General features: G+C 33.9%; 1 protein-coding gene across 3 annotated transcripts in view; it reads right to left on the reverse strand.

The window, feature by feature from the left end:
- Positions 1–362: 362 nt before the first annotated feature.
- Positions 363–12,048, reverse strand: part of PXo (P[[i]]-sensitive XPR1 orthologue) — a 42,059-nt gene continuing 30,373 nt past the window's right edge. For all 3 annotated transcript variants that reach the window (XM_074178949.1, XM_074178948.1, XM_074178950.1), the window contains 2 exons: positions 9,035–9,168; positions 363–680 (listed from right to left, as the gene is read on the reverse strand). In XM_074178949.1, the coding sequence (XP_074035050.1) occupies positions 440–680; positions 9,035–9,168 (375 nt within the window). In that variant the 3' untranslated portion in view covers positions 363–439. The remainder of the gene's footprint in view (positions 681–9,034; positions 9,169–12,048) is intronic.

The following is a 12,048-nucleotide window of genomic DNA, read 5'->3' on the forward strand; positions in this document are numbered from 1 at the left end:
TCCTTCAGTTATAACATATCTAGTTTGTATGATAATATTCCACGAAAATGTAAAGTTAGTAAAGTTTCCTCATTCAAGTACTGCTACAAAAAATATCTCATCGCTGATCAATCAGAAAGTCATTGATTTCATAGATTTTATACTTCTGAAAAAATTTCAGGATGAACATTCAACATGTTTCTTCTTCCTCTGTCCTCTCTCCATCCTCTCTTCTGTAGATTTTTTATTAGTTATATATATTGATTAATTATTGTATTCATATGTGATAAGGAAATACAGATAAATATTATATCATATTGTATGATTTTCGTCATGAAAATTCTAATAATTGACAAACTTCCTTGATGAAATGAAAAACCAAAAACTATTCATGTATTTCAATTTAATCTAAGAAAATAAATATTCCAAAAGTCAATAAGTATATATCATAAATATGACTTCAATCATTTGAATTATGAACTTGTTCTCGTCCTGCCATTATTCTTGGTTCCACTGAGTTTTTCGTAGCATTTTTTCTCTTTCGTCTGTTCGTTACTCCGTCCTCTTCGTCCATCATTCTAACAATGAGCATTTGATCTGATGTGTCCAAAGGAGCGACAGAAATATCGCGCACGGCTCTAAACTTACCACAGTTATTCAGATGTTCGTTTTCTAACCGAAAAAAGTTCCATATAAATCTCCTGAAAATGAATTTTCGATTACTGGAACAGTTTTGAATGTTGCTTATAGTTTTGCATTTATTTCGAGCGTCAGTTCAAAAAACGCAAATCTTTCCAGGGCCGCATCGAATAGTGAAACGTTACCACATTGGTTGATTTGAAAGAATACCTCAATTATTGGTGAATTTCAATTTTCCATATCGGATATGAATATATAATACTCTGTTGCATAGAATACAGCCGACTTTAAATGTTAACAAATTGTATAACTTTTTTAATTAAGCCTCATTTTGATATTTTTCTTTCACTATAAAGACGGTCATTTATTTCAGATTAATGCACATCGAACAGATTTTCTGATAAAATTCGATTCATATATGTTATATAGGGGGAAAGAAAGTTATGTTTCTATCATCTAGGTTTGAGACACCCTGTGGCGAAATACAGTTTTTGGATGACACTCAAAAACATCCTGTATGCAAACTTTGGTTCATTTCCTGTACACCGTTTCTTCATTAATTCTGATTTGTTTCAAATTTATGAATTACTGAATACAATGTTGTATTTTCTCTGTATGCTCTTTATCCTTCACAATAATTATAGAAAAATTTACAATAAAAAACAATTAAAGGAGCGAACTATTGAAAATGAAAACAATAAACGAATTTTTCAATATTGCCTACCATCCTCAGAAGCATTCCATTTATGATAATTCAAATATACTCTAGGACATTTTATTCCACTTCTCCATGAGCGCAACACGAAGCTCATTTTCATTCCTAATTGGTTTTTATCTCTTCTCGCATGTCTACCTAGACAGTCCCAGACATGTTCAATAGGATTCACTTCAGGTAGTATGCTGGCCAATTTTCATTATCTATCGTAACTGTAACACACCTGACGAAATGTCGTCCCGCATTGTCTTACATAAGAATCAAGTTGACACCCAGAATGTGTGAATATAGGACAACGTGTTCAGCTTGAATATAATCAATGTATCTCAGTACTGGTAATGCTTCATCTTCAACAAAAATCATCCAAGTGTGACCTCTCTTTGATATTCCGGCCCGTACCATTAGCGATCCTCCTTCATGGCCGAGAAAGGAGCTGAAAGTACACTCTACATATCCAGACTATCAAGGTTGCAAATGATGTTCGCATCTCCAATCAGGCGGAATGACTCTTTTCTGGATGGATTCCAGCAGCTTCAGGGTATGCTTAGGGGCAGAGCCCCATACATGAGAACAATACTCCAAAGAAGATTTGATCTGAGCTCTATGAAGCATCAAAAGTTGCTGCGGTGTGTACAGTTTTCTGGTTCGGAAAGATGTTCCAAGCTTTTGAGAAGCAGTCTTTGCAACTCCAGCGACATGAACGTGCCAATATATGTTGGTGTTCATTTTAACCCCCAACAAACTCATCGAAGAAGAAAGCGGAATTGTCTGACCTGACATTATTATATCCGATTCGGGGGCAATTATCTTTTTGGAGAACACCGATGCAAGTGTATTCGTGGCATTGAATGGAACCTGGTTACTTTTACCTCAACTCGAAATCACTTCTAGATCCTCATTGAGATAAGCAACCTCCTGCTGCCGGTGAAGATGTGCATCCACAGCCGATGTCCTGAATTCCAAATGAAATGACGATACAAGTATGCTGTTGTGGGCAAAGCAATATATTGGATTCCAGCGTTGATGGTAAAAGTATTCGAGAGATATCCATCGACGCCCACTTGCAGGAAACTTTCTTTCAGGCAGCTAGAGAGCCATACACAAAAATGATCTGACAAGCCATGGCATCCAAGTTTGGCCTGCAAACCCTCATGCAACATACGGTGAAAGGCCTTAGAAATATTAAGCGCGACAGCTCTTGACTCTCCATTTTTCTAGATTGCGTTATTCCAAATATGGGTGACATACGATAGGAGGTCGCCTGTTGATATTTGTTTTCAAAAGCCATATTGGTGGTCACTCAAGGTGTTAGAGCTTTCCAAATATTATGGACTTGGTGGTTTCGGATTTTTTTCATGATTTTTGATATCACTGATTACAAACCCACAGAGCACTAGATATTCATGGAATATTCCCTGTGTATCATAAAACGAACGTATATATTCCAAATATTCATAGAATATTCTTGGAATATATACATGCCTTTAGAATATTCATAGAATATGCTTGAATGAATATGGCAGGATTATTCCCGAAAGAATGTGCATAGAATGTCTATAAATGGATTATTCTCCCTTGAATATTCTAAGAATATTGTCGATCGAATATACCATATGGTATATTCTTAGAATATATCCCCACGGTATATTTTGGAATATTCTATACAATGGAATTTTGAATTATCTTATAATAACGTATTAAAATAATTCAATATTATTAAAAACAAAAATATTTGAAGATCTTGATCGAATGCATAACCTAATGTATATAACCCTGATAGTGTTAACCAGTTTTTGAACTCAACGCGAAGATTTTGAATGAATTGCTCCAACAGCAACTGTTGGAAACGACAAAAAAATTTGAATGGGCCAATAAATGAACCAATTGCATCAATAAATTGGTTATTTCTCATCCTATTTGTCTTTTTGTATTGCAAATTATTCAATTTAAAGCGAAAAATCCTGGAAAAAGAGAAATGGGTAAGTGAAGAATTGGAGTAAACGTTTCTCATTGGTCAATTGAAGTGAAGCGCGCGACAGTCGAATAAGCTCTGTGAAAGCGGCTGTCCCTTAATGCATGGTACATTTGCGTTAAATCCGACATTTGATTCAACATGGCGGTTGACGTGGCAGGTTCGCGTGTGTAACGCCTGATGTGTTGGTGTTATTATCAAAGGTATTACTATTGAAACACTGGCTGATGCATTGTTGGACAAATATAAGGAAAACTATTCTGGTGGGCAAAGTTTGGATAACTTTAAGTAAGTGAAATTCATTGAAGAACCCATCATACCACTCATTTTAAATACTTCATTTGTGGGTTTATTTTTCTAAGTGAGAAACCTAACCTAACCTATTTCTTGATGTAATACACTTTTTCTTTTTCAATGAAATGATATATTTATTATTTTTTAATTAGTGCTGATGAATTCACAGAGTTCTTATTTTAGTATACATTTGTTTGAGAGTAGGAACATCCTAATTTGAATACATTTCTAATATTTGTAATATGACAGTATTCAGGAATATTTTATTCAGTGAATAAATATTTTGAATCAGATTTTTTATTTTTAATATTGGTTGAAACGTCAAATATTTCAGTGTATATTGGTTTTAAAATATATTTGTTTATGAATATTATGTGTTTTATTACTTGTGTGAATCTTGCATCAAAATGCAATATATACATGCCTAATAGCGGTTACTCGTCACATTCTTGAAATATTCCAAATATTCCTAGAATATTCATAAAATATATTTAAAGAATATTCTATGGTGTTTCTCTATTGTATATTCCTACAATAAACTAAGAATATCCTGAATATTTTATGAATATTCCTCGGGTTCTATTCCTGGAATATTCTTAATAGAATATACCTTAGATATTCTAAGAATATTATAAGATATTCCAAGAATATTCCCAAGGAATATTCTTGAAGTATATCAAAGGTTCGCCAGGAGCACTTCCAGGGAATATTCTCCAGAAGATATATATATCCATGGCATATTCATAGCATAATACAATATCCTTAAATGTATATTCATGAAATATACCTGGAATATCTATTGCTATGTGGGAATCGACTGGTCTAGTTATTTGCAAGATGTTTCTTGGCCATTTTAGGAACTGGCTGAATGCGAGCAATCTTTCAACAAAAAGGAAACACCCCTTTATTGTAGGGCAGGTTGGAGAATACTGGTGCGAGTTCATTTGCGCATTTTTTAAGTGCGATGACGGGCACTGCATCAAACTAATCGAGCATAATCTGACAATACAGTTTTTGACAGCAGCAATGATAACCAACAATAGTCTTGTTTCCAGTGCCAGATTAAAAGAGCGCGATTTTGCATATCCGCACGGTGTTTCACGGCCAAGATTTAAAAACCATTTGGGAGGTGTGCAGTTAACAGTCTATCATGGTACAATGTGAATGTTGATTCGACCACAAAATTATTATTATTGAATATTTTTTGATGAAATTTGGTATAGGTATATCACCATTTGAGGGGGTGCCCAGTCCAATGGTGATTGTGAATTTTCCCTTAAAAAGCCGCTAATACGATTTCTTGTATTCCAGCCTATGAAAATATTCGCAGCTAGCCTTGGTTTTTCGTGAAAAAAAATGATGTTTGGTCCCAAAGTACAGTTCTTTGATTTCTACAATTCAAAATGAATTTTATCGTAATCGGAAAAAAAGTGGCAGATTGCCACCAGGTTTCTGAGGTTTTACGAAATCTTTCTCGGCTGCTGTTTTCAATAAACCTCTCAGATTAACTATGCTCACTATTAAATAGTGATCCCGAGCAAAACGAAGAAAGTATGTAAACATACAGAGAACTGGAGAAATATTTGTAAAAAGACCAAAGAGGCCGTCTGCGAAAAAAATGGATAATTGCTTGAATACAAATCGACGAAGAAAATCTTCTGCTTCCAATACATGAATTTTTCCCAGCCGATATTATATCTTCTGTTCAGGCATAGTTCTCCAGATATTTACTGCATATTTACCAAATACTCTAGCTACCACTTCATAACGAATGTTATGAAGTGGTAGTGAATATTTTTTATGTTCAGGTTTTCATCGTTTCCAAATTTTTTTCTACCTGAAAAAGTTTCTTTCCGATTTACAATAGATAATCCCGATCAGTAAACAACTTTGTTGAATTTTCATCATGAAGACAGTGAGACATTTTCAGTTTCTACATACTCGTTCCCATTCGTCAATTATCCAAGTATTTCTTCAATCGTTATTAACCTATTTTTCAAGTTTTCATTGGAATACAGATATGTATACCTAGCTACATTCATGATCATTTTCTGAAACTGTGTGGAAGCTATTTTTCGAGTTTTTTGGCCGTGGTCTGCAGGTTTCCTTGCCTGACGTTTCGTCTACCACTGAGGTAGTATTATTACTCGATGAAACTCAAAATTACTATCCAAGAGTATACATATAGAGGCAATAAAAATTCAAAAACGCAGGGACGACCTGTGATTTTGATCCTTATCCAAATTTATTTGGTTCGGATCTGTATTAAATTTACCTTTAGCTGAATTAACAACATGCATTATATTCCGATTCTCATCTTAAATTGAATGGAGCGTATCAGAATCAAAGCAAGAAGCAAATAATAAATATTTACATATATCAAGACAAGATAAACCTAATTCATAATGATTGAACAAAACTTTCATTTATTTGGATACCTTTCAATGCGTTCTTGATATAATCGCTAGGAACAAGTACTGTCGAATTCATCATTCTGAAAGAAGGTTGCAATTCTGTAATTGGTTTCGTTTCAACAGATGGTGCGGAATGGAGAGGCAATGAATAACAATGAAATCTGGCTACCTGTACTAGAGACTAGAGGTACACAACCAAGTCACGGCCACCAATAACAAGAACAAAGAGTCAAGTACAAGCATCGTATTTGAAGCGTTCGGAACGATGGAAACACCAACTCGAGCCCTGCGACCGTTACCACATTGCCTTTGATAATGCCTACCGCAGTAGTAGACGAAACTTCAGTCATGAAAACCTTCTGGCCACGGCCAGAAAACCCGGGAAATAGCTTTCACAGCTGTAATTTTTTCTTTCAGAGAGTCATTCACATAATATTCATTCTCATGGTTGATTTCGAACCAATCGATTACAAAATTGAACACGACTGCTATATAAAGTGTCACCGATAAAGTCCGCATCAAATGGGAAACTTTTTTATTTATCGTTTTATGTGAAATTTGATTTTGGCAGTAGATTTTGCTTAAGAAATGATGTCAAATGGCGTCTACAAAATAGGTCACGTGATTTCCTTAACCTGTCAAAATTGACATTTAAAAAAAGAAACATCGAAAAATGACATTATTCTTCAAAATATCCAAAAATATCATAGAATAAAAACATTTTCGTTTGTAATTTTATACCCACACACCAAGTTTCAAACCCATAATAAGTATTTTATATTTTCACCATTTTTCCGCATTCCTGCTTTTTCTACTTATCAAAATTTAAGCACACCTGTACTAAATCATTTATTTCAACTAAACTCGTCACCGAATTTCTTTTTTTGTAATATAATAATATTTTAAGAGCCTCTTTGATGTTAAAAACAAATTTTTAAAAATAAAAGTTGTCAAACTTGACGCAAAGTTCATCTAGTTTCAACGGGGCTTTCCAAACTATACAGTACTTGAGTTTTTTAATGAGCAAATGGCCTCACAATATGAATTAGAACAAAACGGAACATTAGGAAACAATATCTTAGAGTGTTTATTGTTTTTTCAACAAAAAATACAGTGGAATTTAATCTTAATTAAAAGGAACTGAAAATAAACATGTACCTATACCTAATAGCAAAAAAACACGAAAAAAAGACTCACGACATTAAATACACTACATTTCTGTATGTCTTCCATCGCGTTCTATGCAGATAATTGTCCTTCTTGATACATCTTTTATTGAGTTGCTGATACTCACAGGGTTTATGTTTAAAATAGAGTTTCTAATAACAGTTTCTAGGTGATTCAGTCACGAAAAGGTCTTTGTTTATAAACGATTTGTTTTAAGTAACCCCACAAGAAAAAATCTAGTGGGGTTAAATCTGGCGACCTAGGCGGCCATATTTGTTCCATATTTCGCCCAATAACTTTGCCCCTAAACATTTCTAATAGTTTCTCTTTGACTTGTCTTGAACTATGAATAGGAGCCCCGTCACATTGATACTACAGACTGTGTCTTATTTCAACCGGCATATTGTCCACTATATCACTGATCTCAGTATTTAGAAATTGCAAATAATCCTGAGAAGTTAAATTGTGTCTGAAAAAGAATGGTCCCATTACCTGATTATTTAAAACACCGCACCACACATTTGTTTTAAATGAATATTGGTCCCGACATTCTATCACAAAATGAGGATTTTCCTGAGCCCACCACCTACAATTCTGGGAACTGACTACGCCGTTCGATGTGATGGTAGCTTCGTCGGTCCATAGGATTTTGTAAGGAAATTTTCTGTTCAATTCTACTTCTCCTTGGTATCAGAAAGAGAAATCTAGTCGAACATCGAAATCTCTTTCCTTTAAGGTATTTATAAATTTGGGTTTGTAGGGTTTGAATTCATTTTTATGTAAAATTGCTCTTACGCTTTCTCTTTTAACGCCAGTTCTATCTACAATATTGGTAATACTTGATTTTCCCTGTTCGATAACATCCAGGCAGACAGCCAACTGAACCTCATCATTATTGCGTGATGGATTATGACGTTTTTTAAAAGTATTTTCAACTGAACCAGTCAGTTTAAATTTTTTTAAAATCCTACTTACAGTGGATTGCTGTACATGTCTACCAGGATGTCTTGCGTTAAAAATATCAGCCACTTGTCGATGCAATGTGTTTTCACCACAAATTAGCACAATTTCAATTTTTTCTTGTGAAGATAACATATTATTTTAATTTTCATACATTACCTACCCAGTTTTTTTAAATTAGTGTTGTTAGCGGAGTAGGTAAATGTAAATACTATAAGTTTTTTTCTTTTATTGAATGGGCTTCAAGAATCACGAAATGATGTTTCCTAATGTTCCGTTTTGTTCTAATTCTAATTATGAGGCCATTTGCTCATTAAAAAACTCAAGTACTGTATAGTTTTGAAAGCTCCGTTGAAACTAGATGAACTTTGCATCAAGTTTGACAACTTTTATTTTTCAAAATTTGTTTTTAACATCAAAGAGGCTCTTAAAATATTATTATATTACAAAAAAAGAAATTCGGTGACGAGTTTAGTTAAGATAAATGATTTAGTACAGGTGTGCTCAAATTTTGATAAGTAGAAAAAGCAGGAGTGCGGAAAAATAGTGAAAATATAAAATACTTATTATGGGTTTGAAACTTGGTGTGTGGGTATAAAATTACAAAAGAAAATGTTTTTATCCGTTGATATTTTTGGATATTTTGAAGAATAATATCATTTTTCGATGTTTCTTTTTTAAAATGTCAATTTTGACAGGTTAAGGAAATAACGTGACCTATTCTGTAGACGCCATTTGACATCATTTCTTAAGCAAAATCTACTGCCAAAATGAAATTTCACATAAAACGATAAATAAAAAAGTTTCCCATTTGATGCGGACTTTATCGGTGACACTGTATATCATATTCCCTTTCAATCAGTTATGGTCCTTATGAATATAGCTGAGACTCACCTAAAAACTTCAAGTGGTGCAAGAAATGTTACCATAGAACTCTCCAATGCAAATCCCATTTCTGTCATCGATATTAGAAGGGCCCATCCAAATCGGAGAATTAGGTCTTCAATTATAGCGAAGTAATAAAACCACTGAAAATTGAATTTAATTAATATTCATTTTTCTGTTTGAGAAGAATACATTTATTTTTCAATCACGAAAAGAAATGTCATAAAAATACTTTTTTGCTGAGTACTGAGTGCCGCTTTCAGTCCCAGATCTTCAATTTTTTTTAGGCGGGGCAAAAACTGAAAAATGATTATATTTATTTTAACCTTTATTGTCTTTATGATCTCAGCTATCAGATGTCCACTAATTTGGACATAGGCCTTTCGGAAATAATCCATCCAAATAATGCATACACATAGACGTGTAGGAAATATATTTTATATACAGGCTGATTCACGGTGGATGGCACATTAGACGTTTCTGGTGAACCAGACAACGGATCACTTTGAAAATTTAATGGAGGGCATATTCGGACATTATCTAGCCAACTAGAATATTTTCGACAATGCGGTGTTGCCGCTTCTATTAGAAAGCAGTAGCAACTTTGATTTTTCAAATGGAGCACTCTGTATATAATATTATTTTTGGAATCTCCAACAATTGCTCGACAACTTTTCTTGATATTTCCCTATACCTATCTGTTACCGTTTTCGAAATAAAAATTAATTTCAATTTTTTTCTTCGAAAATCATGACTTCTAAAAATGCCGATATCTTTTAGTTGAGAAATACTATGATATCGAAATTTGGTTTGGAGTTAGGTGATACTTGGACACTTCCCACACGTCAGCCTAATCTCTGTTACTTCAATACAGGGTGGTAAAAAAATACAGTTTTTTCGTTTGCTTGAAAAAGTTGCTGAAATTTGATTATTTTGAATGGAACACCCTGTATATTATTGAAAATTCGGAAAGCTGCTGAAATTTGCTTTCTTTCTACGTATATCATACCTATACCTAACTAGTCAAGTTTCGGACTTATGAACATTTATTTGTGAAAATGTCCCTTCAGAATGGTATTTCCATTCGGTATTTGGTAAGCAGGCCATGATTACTATTTGACAGTAGCGTTGTGACATTCTCCTAATAATATCGACATTTTCGTCACTTCAGAAGTTGCAAATACCTTCAAAACGATGGAACAAAACTATTCAAACGAAATTCTTATGAATTTGTTTATTATTTTTGGACAGTGTGACAAAATTATCAGCAGAACATGTAGAAAGTTCAATGAAATATATCCGAATCTACCGCCAATGAACCTCAAGAAATTTATACGAATTCAGAACAATTTCAATATGTTTGGATAAACTTTAAAAAAGCACCAAGAAACTTGAAATTGGAAATATTGATATGAATAATTATAAAAAAGTAAAACAATCATGTGGAATATTTCAAAATATGTTCGAATCGCTGGCCGTTCACTTCCAAGCACTTTAAAATGCGGGTGTTGACTGCTTTCGTGGTGGCAGATCTGATTTCATTGGGATCCAAATCTTCAAATGTTTGGGCAATCCTTTCTAACAATTCATCTCTCGAACGCACGGGTATTTTGTAAACTTTTTCTTTAAACATTCCCCACAAATAAAAATCTAATGGATTAAGATCGGGTGATCTCGCTGGCCAATTCCATGGTCCCAAGCGCCTCATCCACCGATCGTCAAATAGTCTATCCAGTTCTGCGCTCACTTCTCTTGTGCAATGTGCAGGAGCTCCGTCTAGTTGGTACCAACAGTTTCGATAATCTTCGAGTGGCAGATTATCCACGAAACTGTCTACAGTATTCTCCAAAATATTCAGGTAGCTTCTGGATGTTAATGACTCCTCGTATATCACGTACCTCAATTTGTTGTCCATCAACATGCAGAAGACATTAAAACTAAATTTTTCTTGAAATCCGGCTTCTTTTGTGACGTGAGGATTTTCACTGGACCAATAATGACGATTTTTTCTATTGAAAACCCCTTCTCTCGAAAATTTCGATTCATCAGTCCAAATAATTTTATATAAAAAAAGTGAATCTTCTTGAATGCGTGTCAACAACATTTCACAAAATTCTACTCTCTGTTGAGGATCTTGAGGCTTCATTGCTTGAATTTTGGTGAATTTATAATCATGCATTTTATGTCTTCGCAAGATTCTTTGAACCGATGAATATTTTATACCCAAATCTTCTTCAGCACTTCTTATCGATGACTCGGGAAATGCGCGAAAATATGCTAAGACATTAATCTGGTTGTCTTCGAAAGTTACGGGTCGAGGCAAGTTTCTTGGTGCTTTTAAAGTTGATCCAAATGCATTGAAATTGTTCTGAATTCGTATAAATTTCTTGAGGTTCATTGGCGGTAGATTCGGATACATTTCATTGAACTTTCTACATGTTCTGCTGATAATTTTGTCACACTGTCCAAAAATAATAAACAAATTCATAAGAACTTCGTTTGAATAGTTTTGTTCCATCGTTTTGAAGGTATTTGCAACTTCTGAAGTGACGAAAATGTTGATATTATTAGGAGAATGTCACAACGCTACTGTCAAATAGTAATCATGGCCTGCTTACCAAATACCGAATGGAAATACCATTCTGAAGGGACATTTTCACAAATAAATGTTCATAAGTCCGAAACTTGACTAGTTAGGTATAGGTATGATATACATAGAAAGAAAGCAAATTTCAGCAGCTTTCCGAATTTTCAATAATATACAGGGTGTTCCATTCAAAATAATCAAATTTCAGCAACTTTTTCAAGCAAACGAAAAAACTGTATTTTTTACCACCCTGTATTGAAGTAATGGAGATTAGGCTGACGTGTGGGAAGTGTCCAAATATCACCTAACTTCAAACCAAATTTCGATATCATAGTACTTCTTAACTAAAATATATCGGCATTTTTAGAAGTCATGATTTTCAAGAAAAAAATTGAAATTAATTTTTATTTCGAAAACGGTAACAGATAGGTATAGG

The sequence above is a fragment of the Leptinotarsa decemlineata genome, unplaced genomic scaffold (assembly GCF_025532065.1).
Source record: "Leptinotarsa decemlineata unplaced genomic scaffold, Ldec_3_MD MMD2_tig00004307_RagTag_RagTag, whole genome shotgun sequence".
Classification (NCBI taxonomy): domain Eukaryota; kingdom Metazoa; phylum Arthropoda; class Insecta; order Coleoptera; family Chrysomelidae; genus Leptinotarsa; species Leptinotarsa decemlineata.